This window comes from Neospora caninum, chromosome XII (assembly GCF_000208865.1).
Source record: "Neospora caninum Liverpool complete genome, chromosome XII".
NCBI lineage: Eukaryota > Apicomplexa > Conoidasida > Eucoccidiorida > Sarcocystidae > Neospora > Neospora caninum.
Genome location: NC_018398.1, coordinates 4,889,103 through 4,907,006, shown reverse-complemented (window position 1 = coordinate 4,907,006; position 17,904 = coordinate 4,889,103). Strand labels below are relative to the sequence as shown.

General features: G+C 56.4%; 2 protein-coding genes across 2 annotated transcripts; both read right to left on the bottom strand.

Moving 5' to 3' along the window:
* Positions 1–3,742: 3,742 nt before the first annotated feature.
* On the bottom strand, positions 3,743–7,174 carry NCLIV_066370 (hypothetical protein; the record flags this gene model as incomplete). Its single annotated transcript, XM_003886188.1, has 6 exons — positions 3,743–3,837; positions 4,228–4,488; positions 5,395–5,752; positions 5,945–6,058; positions 6,529–6,714; positions 6,980–7,174. 6 exons carry the CDS (start codon positions 7,172–7,174, stop codon positions 3,743–3,745), a joined length of 1,209 nt encoding a protein of 402 aa, XP_003886237.1.
* A 4,412-nt stretch (positions 7,175–11,586) lies between these two features.
* On the bottom strand, positions 11,587–16,257 carry NCLIV_066360 (conserved hypothetical protein; the record flags this gene model as incomplete). Its single annotated transcript, XM_003886187.1, has 3 exons — positions 11,587–12,582; positions 12,898–13,728; positions 14,122–16,257. 3 exons carry the CDS (start codon positions 16,255–16,257, stop codon positions 11,587–11,589), a joined length of 3,963 nt encoding a protein of 1,320 aa, XP_003886236.1.
* Between the last annotated feature and the right edge of the window lie 1,647 nt (positions 16,258–17,904).

The window sequence follows — 17,904 nt, the reverse complement described above, 5'->3', positions numbered from 1 at the left end:
CGAAGAAAACAAAGTCGGTTTTGGCAGGAAGGGCGTAGAAAGCAGTCTAGGGGTCGAGAGCAACCAGTGAGAGTTTCGCGCTGTAGTGACACAGAGGTCAGAGAGGCAAAGTGGAAAGCCGCGAGCGTGACACAAAACAAAGCGAAAAGAAGCACACATCAGTTAGGTTCTCCTTCTCTGCTAGCAGATCCGTCAAGGAACAAGTGAGCAGGCTTCCTCTCGCTCGACAGAGAGCCCTGGCACGACAAAGCCTGGGTTCCCCCAGGCGCGCGTGATGAAGCGGCACTGCTGTCCGTCGGTGCGGGGCGCGAACGAAAGGCGCGAATGAGAAACCCAGAGCAAATCCGCGTTAGACAAAAGCGCTTCGAAAAACAGGCCTCGTGTGAAGAAGCGCCACGCGGAGGCTTCGGAGCTGCGCGCCCGCAGGAGGACGCGCGTTCCGTGTAGCCACGAAGACGACAACAAACCGAACCGGGACGCGCCCGAGAAAGGTCGCCACGCGAGAGAAGGGAGCGGGAGGAAAAATGAGCAAGACGAGTTCACAGAAGAAAGACAACTCGGCGGCACCACTGAAAGACGACAGTTTGCTGGTCAGCTAGCGCTCTGCATGCTCGACTCACAACCTCTTTGCGCGGCGCTCGCGGCGCGCCGAGACGCGAACTTGACGCGGTTTGAGTCAAGAAACGGTGTGAACTTCCACGACGCCAAGCCGCTGGACGGGGAGCACAGAAAGGACGGGGGAACCAGCGAAAAAGCGGCGGAAGAAGAGAAGGAACACCACGGGATGGGCTTCCGCGTTCCGTCCACGCACGACGGAAACGGGTAGTCGACGAGAGAGAGACATCCGGGAGCCTGCGCGAACGAGAGTGTCTGAGCAAAAAAAGACAGGAATCCGGGTGCGCGAGGGAGCGGCGCGCCAGCGCAGGCCGAAGAGTCTCTTTTAACTGTTCGGTTTTGCCCGGCTGTTTTGACGAACGACAGAAGAAAAACGGTTTGGCGCCGCAGAGAGCAAGCAAAAAGAAGAGAGGTTCGTCGCCTAGGAAAGAGGAAAACGCTGTCGGCGTGGGGGTGACTCCAGGGGATCGCGCTAGCCCCTCTGGTCGGCAGAGAGAGGCTGCAGGAGGAGGACAGGGTGAGGTGACCTTGACTCCCTCTCTTTCGTTCCAAGGCGAAATCTTTCGGAGAACGGTGCTCAAAAAGAATCCAAGCGGGGAGTCGCCTATCGTTTTAGCCGTCGCTGACGGGGCGCGTCCATTCTCCAGCCATGAAAAGCGAGGGAATCGGGGGACAGTCGGTGTTGGTTTCAATGCCCAAGGCAGAGAGCACTGAATTGGATACCCACGGAACTCTGTGCTGGTTTCCTCTCTCCCTGAGGGGGACGACGCAGGCCTCCTGCCTTGCAAACGTCGGATCAGGCAGCCTGTGGTCGCGCTTCAGAAGAGAAAACACCGGACAAGCCGTTCCGTGGTTTCTCTTGTAGAAGATCGGAAACCCACTCTTCCCCCACCGACGTGCTGGTCCCCCCGCGCGGCTCTCTGCAGAGACTTCGTCGCTGTCTTCCGTGTGAAAGCGTTCTTGTCGACGACTTGCAACTTCTGGGTATTACTCAAAATGGCAGTTTCCAGCAGACTAACACACTTGGCCGCAGCGCCTCAAACGGACTCTCAGGAGCAACAGTGTGTCGCTCGATACTTCACGAGTGTGCCGCATCGGTGGAAGAGTCGGTTCACGTGTGCCCCATCCTAAAGTGGAAATGCAAGAAGCGAGCCTCCCTTGCGCAATTCCACATGTCACAAGCATGGAGTTGCGTGTATGCGAGAGTTTAGGGTTGCGCGGAAGCAAAGGCTGCAGAAAACGTCACCCGAGTATATGCGACTACTCGAGCTCCCCCAGGAGGCATCATTCGGGTTTTCTGTGTCGTTTTTGACACAGCGACAGTGCGATTTTCCCCTCCCACGGCATCCAGCCCTTCCCTGTAGCTTCTAGTGCTTACCAATCGACGCGTGTCAAAGGCGAATTACCATCGGCACAGCCGACCGCTCCTCTGCCGCCAGCATGATCAGTAACACCGTGAGTCAGCCGCGCCGCGACTTTCCCTCACAGAACAAACGCAAACAAACCGGTATCGTCAAGGTTCGTTTTTCCCTTCCTCGCGCGTCTTGTGGTACTATGTTTATATCCAAATATTTCTGTGCATCTATCTAAGTCGAGGCGGATGCGCTGCAACGGAGACGTGCGGGGACACAGAGACGGCGTAACCCGTGGAACGCCGAAATCGCGACTTTTTCGTCCGTGCTTCGTCTCGGTTGTACACTAACTTCTTTCTGGGCATCTAGGGAGAAGTGAGCAGAACATCTTGGGACTGAGACCAGCACATGAACAACAAAGGGACAGCGAAGAAACAACTCTGCCCAAGCACAAACTGGGGGTGCGCGCGACTCTGCCCGCCGGCCGGGTGAGCGCGGCGGTCACTCTCCTGGAAAACGCAAGTCCAGAGCTCCTCTTGCCATTCCATCTTCCATGGACAGTTTCACACAACTGCTGACAGCAGGCGGCGCAGCACACGAGATGGCTGCAGACGTGACGCGTGCGTTCCCGTGTCAGTCCTTTCTTCCGTTCTCCGCCATGTCATCCGCGAGAAGGTCGCGGAGCGGAGCAAGCTTCTGGTCTGCAGGATGACGAGGACATCGGTTATTTTCCAGTGTTCGCATCAGAAAATGTGCAGAGCAGAGAGGCGGCACAACCAGCGCTCCTGCGTGCCGCAGTGAGGGATTCTGGCGGTTCGCGCGTGAAAAGAAACTGGAAGCTGCAAGGGTCAGGTTGCCGAGAAGAAAACGCCTGTTTCAGCGTTCAGAACAGCTTTTCCCGCTAGGAGACACAGACGTGACGGGAACCGTAGGTCTTCTGTAGAGCGTTCCAAAGTGTGGTCTGTATCTCTCGCGGCTCAACACGCAAGTGGAGCAGAAAAAGACGCAGTTTCCCGACTAGCTTAGAGTTAACGAGTTTGTTTGTCACTCTTGCTGTGTAAGGCCTTTAAATAGATACTGTACACCACCCAGCAGCCGGTCGAATTCAAACAACGAAACGGAACAGCCACGCGAGAGCCTCTCGATTCGACGCGCCTGCCTCCGCCTCAAAAGAGTGTCACCCGAATCCGGATTCTCCGAAATCCTCTCTTTCCACACTCCGAACGTCCCGTGGCCGTAGGCCTCCCCTTCCTCAATCAGTGTTCCACGGGGTTTCGCTCCACAACCTCTCTCTCCGTTCTTCGCCTTGGTGTTTCTCATCTTTGTCTATGTTCGGTCCTACAGTTCGCGTCCTGCGGCCGCTCTTTTGCCTTTTTCTCGTGCCTCCTTTCCCTTCCCAGCTCTGCCTCACTTCCCCTCAGGAGTGGACTTTCACATCTCTCTTCTTGGCCACGTCTGGCTTCTACTCGAGCAAGCCGTTGTGCCGTCGCGATCTACCACAGCTTTGGGACTCCCTCGCTTTCCGAAAAGAGAAGAATGGAACCAAGGGCAGTCCACACAACGTCTGTCGCTTTTCTGATTCAACGCGCCTTCCCTCGAGGGAAGAGAGGCGGAGGGCAGAGAGGCGCCAGAGTAGAGACACTGACGCGTGGTTTTCCCTGTCATGTGCCGAGGGACAACCGGAAAGACGTGAGGACGGGCGGTGAGTCGGATGCGGATTTTCTGCACTCTTGTCCAGAGCAGGTCCAGGAAACCGACGGCTTCTCCCTTCCTCTCTAGACAATCCTCTCCAGCTCGGTGGCGTACTCTGCATACCAAAAGCACGAAGGCATGACGTACCGCATGGACGAGCTCGGTTCAGCGAAGAGCGCTGAGTGAAGGCGTCGCACGCACCCGACGCAGCCGGAACGCAGTTCCGTTCTCGGCGCGGAAAACGACAGACCGCTTCTGTGTGCCGTACCGCTTTGCTCACGCTCGACGCTATCGACAGAAAACCCCTATTTGCGCAGAGCGTCTACAGCTGCTGTCAAAGGGGTGGGGGGGACACCATGCAGAACGACGCGCGTGACCGTTGACAGCTGGACAGGAAGCCACGCAGCCTTCGACAGCCATTTCGGTGTACGGACACCCAAAAGACGCTTCCCGATATGACGCCGGTATGCACCCGCGGGGAAAGTTCCAAATGCAAAAAGACAGTTGACACGTGCGCTAAACAGGTGTCAACGGAAGTCCATCGGCGCGCCTGAGCATGCACACCTACCGATGAGGTTGCCGATGACGTTGAGAGCCTGAGTGCTGCAGTGCTGAGGCGTTTGGATCTTTTCTCCGCCGCTTTTGCGGAACTTCAGCAAGTTGCCTTCGATCGCCCACTCCACCTCGACCTCGCCGGACGCGCAGAAACTCACAGCGGCGGCGAAACTGCCTGATCCGACGCCTGCGGCCAGAGTGCTGACGCTTCCAGCGGCGCCGACGCCGCCTTGTGCGTGGTAGAGCGCGGACTGCGCAGGCGCGGACGCGTTGCCTGGCAGAAAGAGAAACGGAAAAGGCAGCGGTGAGCCGCATACCAGGAGGCCCGATGCTTGGGAAGAAGTCGCAGACGGCAGAGAGCGCACACACAGTGGAGCACCGAAGCCAGAGAGAAGCGAAAGGGGAAGGAGGATGCAGCGGAGGGCTAGAGACGAAAGGATGGAGAGACACGAAAAGCCAAAGAGGCCAAAGGAAAGGAAACGGGAAGACGGAAGCAGACGACAAACCCGTCACGCAAGCCACACACCATTCAGGAGAGTCTGGTGAGCACTGGCAACCTGCCGCACTCTGGGGCAACTCACTCGTTCAAAGAAAAACGAAGTCGAAATTCTCTCGAACTGCTACCAGAACCAAGCATCCGTCTAGATCCACACATGTTTCTACACAGAACTATATGCACGGGGACTCAATGCATGTGAACGCGCACGTACATGTGAGCCGAAAGACGTTTGAGCGCCAGCCTTGAATGAGTGAATACAGGTAGACAGATCGATAGATAGATATAGATATAGATAGATATATAGATATATATAGATATAGATATAGATAGATATATAGATATATATAGATATAGATATAGATAGATAGAGATAGATTCGTAGGGCGAGGAGTGGAAACACGGCAGATAAGCTGTGGTTGCGTGGAAACCGATGAAGGTCCAGACAGAAAAGGTCGCCCGACGAGAAGGGAATTCCTATGGAGACCGACACCTCGCGGCGTCGGGGATATGGGAGTCTTTGCAAAGGAGGCGCGTCTGCATGTGCATGTTTTCTGCCCACTTTTTCGCGACTTTTGTAGTCTGGTAAGCATGCACAGACGCACACGATAGAGGAACGAGAAGCCGATCCGCCTGCACGTCGGGGCAAGCCCTGTTCGGGTGAGAACCCGTTCGTTCCCTTACCGTTCATTCCTCCTCCGAGAAAGTCCGGCATTGCTTTTTCTCGGCGTTTACCGAGGTTGTGCACCTCGACGAACGCCTGAAGCTCCTGCACGTTCTTTAGGTTGAGAGTTTGCAAGGCGTACTGAATGTCCACCCAGTCGTGGGATCGCTCCAGAGATGCTGCAGCCTTCAGCCGGACAGTCTTCACCAGTTTTTCGATGAACACGTGGGCGGAGGGAAGCGAAGTGCCAAGCTTCATTCTGCTGCCCGAAGCGTCTTGACGCTGAGCCCGCTGAAGGTCGGAAATGAAGCCGTAGCTGCCTTCAATCAAGTGCTGCTCGAGGGCCAGCACCTCAGCAACGAGCGGGTCGGAATGAACCTGGGGCGCAGAGAGAGAGAGAGGGAGAAGGAGAGAGGAGGCAGGGAGCGAGACGCTCTTGAGACACCTGAATTCGCACGCCGAGACTGTGGGCTTGGTGAGAGCAAAAGGCAGCCTGAGTGAGAACGAACGGGGCGAGGAAAAAAAGAAAAAGAATCCGCTTAGAAATGAAAAGAGGGAACAGCAGCTTACTTGGGGGGCGAGCAGTTGCAGAGCCATGTGGAATTCGCCAATACGGTTGCAGGCCAGGAAATAGAGGAGATAGAGGCACAGGAGTTCGCCATGGTGCTGGGAAGGCGGCACCAACTGAAAAAAGAAGAGAAAACGAAGGAAAGAGACGCAAGAGAGAGAGATCCCTCAGACACTCAACGCACACAGAGCGGCAGGCAAGCGCCAACCATCCGTAGGAGCGAATACTCACATATGCAGATACACCGATGTTTATATATATATATATATATATATATATATGCACGTACACAAGTGTGCATCTCTATCTATCTACCTATCTATATCTATATATATTCCTGGTGGAGAGAAATGAGGTAGGTAGGATAGATAAGAGAGATCGATATATCCAGATGTAGGACGCAGTAAGACGGGATGTGATGGATGAGGACTTGGATGTGTGGTTAGAAAGATGGAGAGACATCGGTATCACATGCACGGAATTGCGCGCTTTCCTACACCTGTGCGTGCGTCTATCGGTCGATGTGGATTGGGAAGCGACAGGCGCGCAATAGGCGCAGACGCATCCACGTCGTGTTTTCTCTCACATCAGCGTAATCCGTGTAGTAGGGGAGAAGCATCAGCATGTGGCGTTCAAAGTCCTCTTCGCCTTCCAAAGGCTCGTCTACCATGCCGGCTGCGCCGCCTTCCAGCCGGTGCAATTGTTCCTGCATCTCGGCCACGCTGAGGAGCGCGGCAAGTTCGAAACACTCCCGGCCGATCAGAGCCACAGCCTGGACGCAGGAGAAGAGACTGTTCACCGGTACGTGAGAGGAAGCGCAGGACAGGCAGAGGGAAGGACAAGGCACCGGAGGCGAACGAGGACGGAGAAAAGGCCGCCAGAGCGATTCGCAAGTTATATCCGTGTGTGTCGACACGCAACTCCGCAACCTGTGTCCTGTGCGACACGTGCAACAGACCTTGCTTCGAGCGCTCCTTCGTTACCTTCCGTGACGCGCAGCGAAAGCGGATTGTTTCCGAAAGAAGGGAAATCCGTACCTTGAGGAGCGAGGGGTCGGCGATATTGCCGAGGGGGTTGAGCGTTACAAAAACCTTCACTTTTTGAATGGCTTTCCACGCCTCCTTCAGGTCCACCTTGCCCGCCTGATGCTGGCGCACAGCGGCAAGAGCTGTCTGCGCCTCCTCGAGCTGCCGCTGGAGGTGTTCCCCGGCTTGCGCCGATCCCGTTGCCATGTTGCTGTCGAAGATGCTTGAAGGGGAGGGAAGAACAGCGTCCTCCCGTTCACGCGGAAAAGGAAACAAACGCGCGAGGGCGTGTGTACGCCCCGTCTCTGCTCGCAGAGGAAGCCGAGTGCCCAGACTGCCCGGGCAGGTGCGGCGACACAGCACCGTTTTGCCGCCGAGAGTTGAGAGACCGGAAACGACGGCTAGACAAGGAGGGGAGAGAAAGAAGGCGAAGAAGGCGCGCCAGGATGCAACTGCCGCCGGGATGTCGTTTTTCTGCGTGAAGGAGCGGGCGAAAAGAGAGTGCAAAGAGAACAGACGCAGCGGAATGTCGTTCCTCGTCGACGGAGAGGAGGGAGAACAAGGAAAAACGGAGGGACTCTTGCAAGGGGAAAAACAAGGCGAGCGGGGAAAAAGGACTGGGAGTGTCTGCGGTCTTTACAAGGAACCGAATTTCTCTGCTTTTCGTTTCGCGGCTAGAAGCGAGGAGCGTACAAGACACAATGGGAAGGCTGCACTTGGGGAGGCGGCAACTGGTCCGCTCCGGTGTATCGGCAGCCAGAAGAACGCGTTCTCAACACGAGAAAGGGCCGAGCAAGAACAGGAAAAGGGAGATCGGACCAGAGAAGTCGGCGTGTTTCTGTGACCACGGAAGGAGAGAAAAGCGTGAAGACGGGCGAGACCGGACAAGGAGCATCCCGTGCGCAGTCGGCGGCCCACGGCGATGACGGACCGAAAACCTGCGCGGATAAGAAAGAAACTGAGTCAGAACTTCGGCAGTTCCACCTTCAAAAAACAGAAACAAGGAGAAGAAAACGGGTTCCCTTATTCTGGTGGAGTCGAGCAGGCACAGACAACCTAGGGTCGCACAGGCATCCAAGCGTACATGCAGCCTCTCCTTCGCACGAGTCGTCAGTGGTGTGTGATGTTGCTCGTGTGCCGCCCCAGCCGAAACAGCAAAAAAAACAGAAGAAAAGGTCTTTTCTACACTCCCGGCATTGGATTTGCTGCTCCGGAGAGGAACAGAAGAGAAGCGGTCCGGATAACTGCCCAGTGTGTGTCAAAAATCGGTGCAAAACAGGACTCATTGTGGTCCAGCAAAACCTCAGGACAGCGTCTGTGTCGTCCGGCGGACCGGTTTGTCTGGTCGGGTGTAAAACCGCAGGGTATAGCAGAGAGAAGGCAGAAACGCGGAAAGACGAAAAGCGTAGGTGAGCAAGAAGAGAGTGAAGAACCGTCCACGGGGACAAAATGCTCGGCACGTGCTGTGTTCAATTTGCAGCTTCACAGGGCGGAACTTCCACAGTGGGAGAGAGTCCTTGTTACGAGAATGCGAGAGAAACGAACTCGAGAAAGTTCGCAGGAAGGAAAAACGGAGACTGAAGCGTGCCTTCTTCGTGGCACACGGCTTATGGCCTTTGTGAGACACAGTCGGCGAAGCCTGTCGTTCGCTTCTCTCCTCGGTTGCGTTGCTCTCGCGGGATTGACGGGTGAACGCTCGAAAACAGGAAGAACTGTGAGCCCGCTGGCGCCTCACCTTCAGAAAATGTGCACTGAGAAAAAAGGAGACGCTTAGGACGAGGGTTGGTTAAAGCGCAGCAGTGGACCTTGGAAAACACCTGCGTAAAAGAGCTCGTCATAGCTCAATGCGCCCGGGGAAGCCTGTTCCGGTTCGCCCTTCTGCTTCGGCCAGCAACACTAACGGACGACAAGTTTTACTGAACCTTTTCGCTCGCAAACCAAAACTCCTATGTCTCTAGTTCCACCAAGTAGCCGTCCTGTATCGTTCTTACTCGAGAACCGCTTTGGCTCGACTTGTTTGCACGCGGTTACCGTTTCTTCAGGGTTTACTTACTTCGAAGCTTCAAGTGGAATGTTGCGGCAGGTGTTACAGTAACGTAATATGTCGTCGACAAGACTGCGATTTGCTGGTGAGGAGCTTCACTGTTTTCTGAGGCCAGTGAGGTGGTTGTCTCAACTGCGTAGAAAGTCCACAGGTCGTAGAACGCAAGAAATTTTTGCTTTAGAGCAGTCACAGGGTGTACGGTTCTGTTCGATGCACAAGCGTTATTCTGAGTCGACACAGTAAGGCATGGCAATGCACTCCGCATGGATCCTTTGAAAACATTTTTGTTCGTCTCGTGTCTTTCCTTCTTGTCTTCGTCTTTGGAAACAAGACGAGGAACGTTCCCATTCTTGCCATCGCATTGACAAATATTCTGAAAACCACACTTTACTGCGTAGTTAGGATCAGACCGAAAGAGTTCAGTAATGGTACTAGGAAATAGGAGATAGCGTTAGTTCTTGGGAAACCGACTTCCGAACCCCCACTTTTAGACTGGTACAAAGAAGTTACCATATCCTCCGTATGCTATGATTGAGCGTGGACTATCGAATGAAACAATCGTCCGTGTGTCCTCCCGACCCAGGATCAAGTCCTCTACGTATGGCGTATCTCAGTACGACTTTTGGTGAGGTTCATTGCTCGGCCCCACAGGTGAACATGATACGGAATACGATTTAAACATACCTGCTGGGTTCTCGTTGTCCAACTACGGATTTAGCACTGCGAATCTAAATTGACAGCGTTTTCTCATCCTTTCTCCCTCCGAATGTCGTGTTTGCGTTTGGAGCAACCACAGCTCATCTCTCCCCGGTTCTGATTCGAATGTCCTTTTCCGGCTCGACAGTTCAAAAGGCGACTGCTGGTTCAGCAGCTGTGCAAACGGACCTGAAGACGGATTTGACCATTTTACAGTAACGGGTTCTTTGGAAAAACGGAGACAGACGAAAAGGCGAACGGCAGTGTGAAAAAAGGGACACGAAAGAGTCACTCGGCAGCCTCTCCTCACTCCCACTCCTGCCTACAACAGCTGTGAAGAATTTGTTCGGAACTTTCGCACTTTGGACACTGGTTCCCCCCCGCAAGCATATCAAGAAGCGATACAGGTGTCGGCCGGTTTCCACATCTTGCGTTTCGTTTGGAAAGAGAAATACCGCTTCTCAAACCAAGACCTTCGTATCCACAAGGTGCCGGGAAAGGTGGACCCACGGATACACACCGTGTTGCCCGGTGTATAAAAAAAGTTTTCCCTACCTTTTAGAGGAACCACAGTGAAAGAGAATTCAGAGGTGACTTAGAGAACAAAGAGAACCGGCGCAACAAAGATATCCGTTTCCTGCTTTCCACAACATATCCAAGGCATCGCCTTCTCTCGTTGTCGCATTGGAGCGACAAAGAAGGTAAAGCGTGAAGTTAGCCAAGCAGGATCGCATGAGTCACAAGCGAAACTCACACAAGGCTACACCGTACGCCTCCTTTGTCTGGAAGCAAAACGGACAGAACAAACAAAACACAAACACATTCGGGTCTGCTCCAGGTGCACGGGCGTTTTGACGGGGCAAAACTGGGACAACTATGGGCCACTTGCGATCGCTCCGAGCGCATCAAAAATAAGATGGAACGGACAAAGGCGTTCTCTGGACACTCCCAACAGCCACGCAATCATCGAATTCGAGTCCGACACACACGTGGACTTTGGCATGCACGCTCCTCACGGCGGGCGTGCAGCCATGATTGTTCATCCTGCGTTCTCGGTGTCTTCCATTAGTGATTAATCGTGCTTTCGAGAAGAGCTTAACAGTCAACACAGGGATGATCAGATACCCGTGTGAGGCAGAAACGAAGGAAAAAACTGAGACAGAAAATAGAAAATGGCCACGAAACGGAGATAAAGAATTCCTAAACACAGTGGCGAAACGAAAACGGCCCGCCTGCCTTCACTGTATATATGTTTGCGTGCAACACGAGGTGTGAATTTTACACAGCCCTTTAGATGTCTGTATGTGTGTGTGTGAAGCACGCGCACACACTGGATGTGAAGGCGGCGATATGCACATGCCTATATGCTCATATGAACTGGTTGAAAACAAATACACGTTCTACATGCACATCGGTATCACCAACAGTTCCTGGTTTCTTTTTCACGCCGTTTGTGGAGTTTTGGAAAGTTGCACAGACTGGCCGATGTAACATCCATATGCACAGACACGTTTGCGTCACGACGTGTAATTTCAACGAAATGCTGTCCTTCATCAAAAATCTGCTGTTCTTTTAGGTCTCTTCTTTTTATTCACAGGCACAAGCAACGTACACAGCCTGGCTGGGATGTCAGAACGCCCACTGGCGCAACGCCACAAATGCATGCAGACGTCTATATTTATTGCATCTACACACACTCCACTAGAATCACGGAAATGCACAAAGGACAGACACATGAAACGGAATGCAGATTGAAGGAACGGGGCCGACCACGGGTACGGCCTACACCCAGCAGAGTCGTCTTGTCACACGCCTCGATTCCCACATTCCTGTGTACGGGTTTCTCGTTCGTAACAAGGCGCGCATGCCTTCTCTCTCTTTAAGAGAGGACAAGCCTTCCCGCCCTCGTGTAATGTTCCAGAAGACTCGCAACTTTCTGGTCCGGCTCTCGGCTCATGCATGCGGCGCGCTTTGCGTCGTTCAGCTTTGCGGTCGTGCGCGGCGACGCCGTCTCGTACACTGGCGGTGCGTTGTGCTGGGGAACCGTGAGTCCAGACGATTTGTCCCTGCTCTGGCCTTCTCGCGCACTCGTTTTCTTCGCCTCGCCCTTCTTCGTGTCCGAATGCAGATCACCGGTGGCGTTGCTGCGCAGGCGCCTCACCGCATCAACGGACTCCTGCTTGCGAAACAGAGACCGACCGGACGACTCTCCGTCTCCCTCTTGCTGTCCATACGGCTTTCTGTCAGTCCAGAGACTCGTGTCTCTCCGGGTCACCCCGCCAGCCTCGGAGGGCGCAGCACTTTGGGGCGCGTCTCCTCCACACTCCAAACACCTCGAGAAAAAGCAGCTAGCCGCCCTCGCGGAGGCTGACGAGAGCGCAGCGCTGTCTCTCCGGCTGATCTGGCTGCGTGAACGAGCAACCGCAGGACCACCCTGCACACCGTCGAGCTGGCGAGCCTCTGTGGGCCGGCAACACACAACGTCGCAGAAGGAAACTGTATTTCGGGGCTCTCGAGGAACCGGCTGTGTCACCAACAGATCACCGCCGGGAGCTTCCGCGTGGCGCCACGTCCCTGTGGCCACCAGAGGAACGGTGGCAGAAAGAGGGGACTCTCGCTCGGGCCCTCTCCACAAATGAGGCGAGGCAGGCAAAGAACAGCGCGACGCCAACTTCACCGGGAAGTCCACAGGCGCCCTGTAGACTCCGGTCGGAGAGCCAGCGGCGACGCCATTATCCAGCCCCGCTGACGGCGCCGTCGGCATCCATAACGCCGGCCGCTGGGATGCGAAAGAAGTCCCCCGAGATCGCCCTCGCGAGTCCACTTCATTCTGAGACGAGGGCGTGGTCGAGCCCGCACCGGGGACAGCTTGGAACTGCAAGCAAGACGACGGCAGGACGGGCGAGCAAGCAGTGACCGGAAAGGTTCGAGGGAAGCTTGCGGAAAAACGAGACGCGCGGACACAAACGAGGGTTCGCACGCAACAAAGCCACAGGGGTCAACACAAAGGGTACCACCTGGCAGACCACGAGGACCGGGGGACAAGGAAGGGAGAGTACAGGCGAGAAAAAAAGTCGACGTCTGCCAAATGGCGGATGCATAGGGTGGGGTTGGCAAGAAGCGGCGCCAGGGTCTCTGGGCTCTTCCCCAATCATTCCTTCGCGTTGCTAGAGACGGTGAGAGCCCTTACTTCATTGTCTCCTGACGGCGCCGGCGCAAGGACGCCGTGCGGCGCGAAAACCACGTTGCGGCCTGCGATGTCGTACGCATAGTAGAGTGACGGCACGAGAACCGGACCTTCGGGGAACATGGCAGGCATCTGGTAGAACATGGCCGGAGAAGGCAGCTGGGACTCCGGGCGGCCTGCCGCGCCGGCGGAGTCAGCAGCCCCGAGCGAGTTGCTGGTGTCGGATCGACACGATCTGGGGGCATGCATGTGCCGCCCGGCGCCCCACAAACTCTGCTGACTTCCCGAGGAGCGATGCGTGGCATCTTCGGAGACTCCCCCGTCGGACGCGTTTGCGCGCGAAGCCGACTGCAGCTTCTCCTGGGGCGCCGATTTGGTGGCCTTCGCACTTGCAGCGTGCGTCACCCCGGCGCGGGGTTCCTGGCTAGGTTTCGTCTTTTTGGGTTTGCTCTCTTTCTCGACTTCTGCTCGAGGCTGTGGACGCGGTGAGAGCAGAGACCGGCGAGCGCTCGACACTTCTTTCCCCTCAGAGTTCTTCGCTCGAGTCGATGGAGACGCAACCTTCGGCGAAGGCTGTGTGCCGGACGCAGGCGACGCCTCGACCGCAGCTTCAGCCCCGGCTGTCTCGGCCTGTTTTTCGAGCCCGGGACCTTCCGACGTGAAGGTGACAGAGCAAACGGATCGGCGCGATTCACTCCCACACGCAGTCTTTTTCGAAGCGGAAACTGGCCAGTCCGGAACCGAGGTCCGCTCACTTGCGCGAGCTGGAGAAGCAAGACTCCCAGTCGCCGACCGACGAGTCGCCTGCTCACAGAACTGCTGGAGGTGTCTCATCTGCGCAGGAACAGAGGAGAGACAAGACACTTCACGGACTGTGCGCGCGCCCAGATAGGCCCCGACGGAGAGACGTCTCCATGGACGGCCGACGGTTCGCTTCGGATGGGCTTTTCTCCGAAGGCCCTGTAATGAAGCGTCTCCGTCTGACGACGCGTGTGAACAATCGAGAGGCCGAAGGATAGACGAAACTGCAACTGGATCCAACGCGTCCCTCCAGGTAGCTACGCAGCGATTTAAGTGGAAACTTAATGGGAGCACAGGGCGGGAACTCCGCAAAGGTAGATGCCGGGACGCGCCTATGCATCGAAGGGATAGTATAAAGTGTGTGAGACTAGGCTGAATCGACACCATTCGCCGCACACTACGTCGCCACCGCCCTCTTTCTCTTACCGCGTCGCTTTGACTCGAAATTTCAGGCTCGACGCTGCGACCGGTGGACGCTTCTTTCTCCGGCGTCGCCTGGGGTTGCCGCTTACGGGCCGACGAGAGAGGCGTTTGAAGGCCGTCCTCTATCGCCATGCATGCGATTGTGTTTGCCGTCTCCTGTCTCCTTACATAAATACTCTCGGGATCGCTTTCGTCGTCACGGCCCCCCACCTGGTAGTCGCCGTCCACCTCCCTCTTCTTCCTGAGGCTGCTCCGCCCGGCCCAGCCCGATTCTCTCTCTTTTGAGTTTTCGAGAGCCTTGGGGCGTGCGCCTAGACGGTCCGTTCCTGCTTGCCGCCTGCCTTCTTCCCCAGAGCTGCTATGTTCCGAAATGACCGAGGGAGACACAGCTCGTTTGGCGGCTCTTTTCTTCTCTGCTCCTGACTCCGTGTCGGCGTCTGTCTCACCGGCTAGATCCCTTGCAGTGCTCGGGCCAGCGCTGCCGAGGTCTTCTATAATGACGTAATGAAGAACTCCGGGGGGAAGGACGTCAGGCTCCGCGGCTTCACTGGCTTCTTTAAGAGCCTCCCCACTCTCCTGTCCATGCTTTTCTTCCCCTTGGCTCTTCACCGCGGCGTCGGCCACGCACTCGGACTTCGCTTCGGCTAGCAAAACCTCCAGACGACCCAGGCTCTCCTGCAGGCCCTCGACGACGGCCGCTTGGTTCTCCAGTTGGAAGGTTTGCTCCATCACTGTAGCCGTTACTTGCTGGAAGTTTTTCGCAATGACCGCTTGGGGCCAGATGCCTCGGTTCTCTCTGGTGCACGACTGGAAGCGTCTGTACGGCTGTCCCATGGCGGCATTGACTGTGTCCGGTAGAAACAGGGAGAATCCCCCCTCTCTGGGACTTCGAAGCGCTCTTTGCTCTCGACTTCTTCCCGATTCCAGGGTCCGCGCCCCGGCCGCCGCGCCAGCGTGTGACCCCGCAGACTCGGCACCTTCAGAAAATCGGGGAGACGGTCCGGCCGATTCCCCTCCGCAGCCGCGTTTCTCGGGCCGGGCGAAACCGGGGCTGGAGCCTGAAAACGATGACGAGAGGTGCTCTGGATAGGCGCCTTGCCTGAGCCGATACACGTCCTTCCAAACCATGGGCTCTTCCCCTTCGACGTCGATTCGGATTCTCTGCTCCACTTCTCCTACATCAACGGGCAAAGGTGCGGAGGGAAGAACGGAGACGGCGGCGTGCGCGGCGGGGGCGGCGCGTTTCTCTCCCGCTTTCGTCTCGCCCGCATGCTCACTTCGCTGTCGTCCGGCCGTTCGCTCGCCACTGGAAGCTCGGTGCGTCTGTTTCCCCACACTCTCGCGTTCCCTCCCGTTCTCAGCTCCCTCGCGCTTGTGACGGCGGGGCTTGACTTGGCTGGGGACTTTCTCGTTACTCGACAGGTACGCAAGACTCAGCTGGTAGAAGAGATCGACCGGAACTGCGAGCGGAATTTTGCCCGCCGACACTTCAGTCACCAATGCCTTTAACGAGGCGACTTCCGCGCGAGCGCGCTCGAGCTCCGCCGCTAGGGCCGACTGTCCTGAGTTTTCCGCAGGCGACGCCCGCGGCTGAGGCACGTACACCGCCAGGGTTCTGTTGACGTCGCTGGAGTGCCCTCGTTTGAGTTCCTGGTCCCGGCCACCACGCGCACACGCCGCAGTTTCTGCGCTGCGTTCTTCGCCCGCGCACTCGAACAGGCTGCGGGTCCCCTCGCTGGCTGAGACGGTGAGCCCCGTTCCCTGCTTCTCTCCTTCCCAACCCTCAGCGTCTGTCTTCCCTTTCCTCTCCTTCGCCTTTCTCGAGACGGAACGCGCGCGCGAGCTGTCTCGACGCCCCTGTTTCGCCGCCTTTCCAGTTTCTATCTGAGCGCTGCTCACTTCCTTCGTTCGCGCACCTTCTCTCTTGTGCATCGGAGTCGAGGGTGCAGAAACAGAAGCTGCTTTTTTGTGTGTGGGAGACGGTCGCAAAGTTGAAGAGGTGGACCGCGCAGAAGGCTGGCCGCGGTCCGAAGGCTTCGAAGACACACGCGCGGCATCCAGCTTGGCCGGTCCCTGGCTCTTCTCCCCGCGGGCCTTCTGAGCGCCGCCGCGCTCCGCAGGCGGGTGTGCTTTCGGCATCCTGAGATCGCAGGAAGCAGAAGAAAGCAACGAATACAGGTGAGAGCTGCGACGACGGGAACGAGAGCCGGACGACCCGGCGAACACCAAAGGCACACTGCGCACCCCGACATGACACCACCGGCCTGGTTCATTCATTTTACCGGGAAGAGGCATTTTGCGTGCAAGCCGGGAGCCTGCCGCATTGAAGTGCAAAACGATCCACCCAAGGAAAAAGAGAGCAAGACCCGAGGCGGCGACTCGTCGCCAGCAAAACACAAAAACGGCGCTTGGAAGAGATCGCAAACCACGCGCTTCTAACAATTTGCAGTGCTGAAGCTTGGAGAGTTCATGGGAATGGACGCAAACAGACAAAGGTATGCAAGGGTTCGCAGCATCCTCGCTTCTCCTTGGTCACTTGCTCTCACTCGACTATCTGCCGCTAGCGAACCCCCGAGCCTCAGGCCGCGCCCCACATTTGAGAAGATGACGCAGGCGCGGGCATCTCCCCGTTTTCAGGAATGTTTCGAAACCGAGCTCTGTCACCGCGTGCCTCACCTTTTCAACAGGAAGACGATAAGAGAAGGACGAGAATACGAGACGGTCTATTCAGAGCTATCGCGATCAACGTGCCACGTCGCAGAGGCCTCGCTGTCGTACGCAGTCCAGTAAGACTCCAGGCGCCCCGTAGGTGCACTCAACAGCCAGAGTAACGCGTATCGAAATAATTTCGACTGAGCGGGCCTTGTGTGTCGTCGGGACACCGTCCCCGGGCGGGCAGAACTCCTGAAACAGGGGCGACGCTTTCGACGGCAGAACAGAAGGATCAAGTCTCGACAGCGCGGCAACGCACGAACCGTGCGGCACACCGCTGCGGGCGGACTGTCGTGACGCACCTGGCTTTTGCTTGGTTGGTTTTGCCCCAGGCCACAAGGCGAGAGTCGTCTTGTGGAGTTCCTTAGTTATAGGAGGAATTCGCAGTTCCGCCGCAGCGGAACATCACCCTGGGGCGCGTGCTCGGGAAGGCGGACACGGCTCCCCTGCAGCCGCAAGGTAACCCAGTGAGAAGACAAGAATTAGAAAGCGAGATCCGCTCGCCAAGATGGGGAAAAAAGTCGACGACCTGCAAACGCGCCTCCTGCACGTGTTAAAAAAGGAGTCAAAATGCACTTCCACGCCGCTGCCTGCCTCGTGGCTGTCGCTCACTTCCGCCCGAGCAGCGTGCGGACACAATTTATCCCTGGGAAGAGCGACAGTCGCTTGATCGTAGCAACGTCCAGCTCATGGGCGCCTACGCCTCCTTCTGGCTCGAACCCGACTGAAGGAAGTTGGAAGCAGTCTCGCACGAGTGGCGATTCGAACGGCAAAAGGGCGACGGAGAGAAAACCTGTCAACGAAAGAACGAAAAGTTCAAGACTTTGACAAGCGACTGACGGGGCTGGCCATACACCAGGCCCGAACCGCGAATTTGAACAGCTAACCGCGCTTGTTTTTCCGCACTCTCTCTCTCTCCAGGAATTTCGCGGACAGGAGCCTGCGCAGAGCCTTTCTCTTACCCAGAAAGCATGTACCACTGGCAACACGAAAGAAAACCGACTCAAAACCGTAACTCCGACACGCGTTGCCGCTCCGCGGAGATGCAAGCGCACCCTGCAAGGCGTTGTCTCT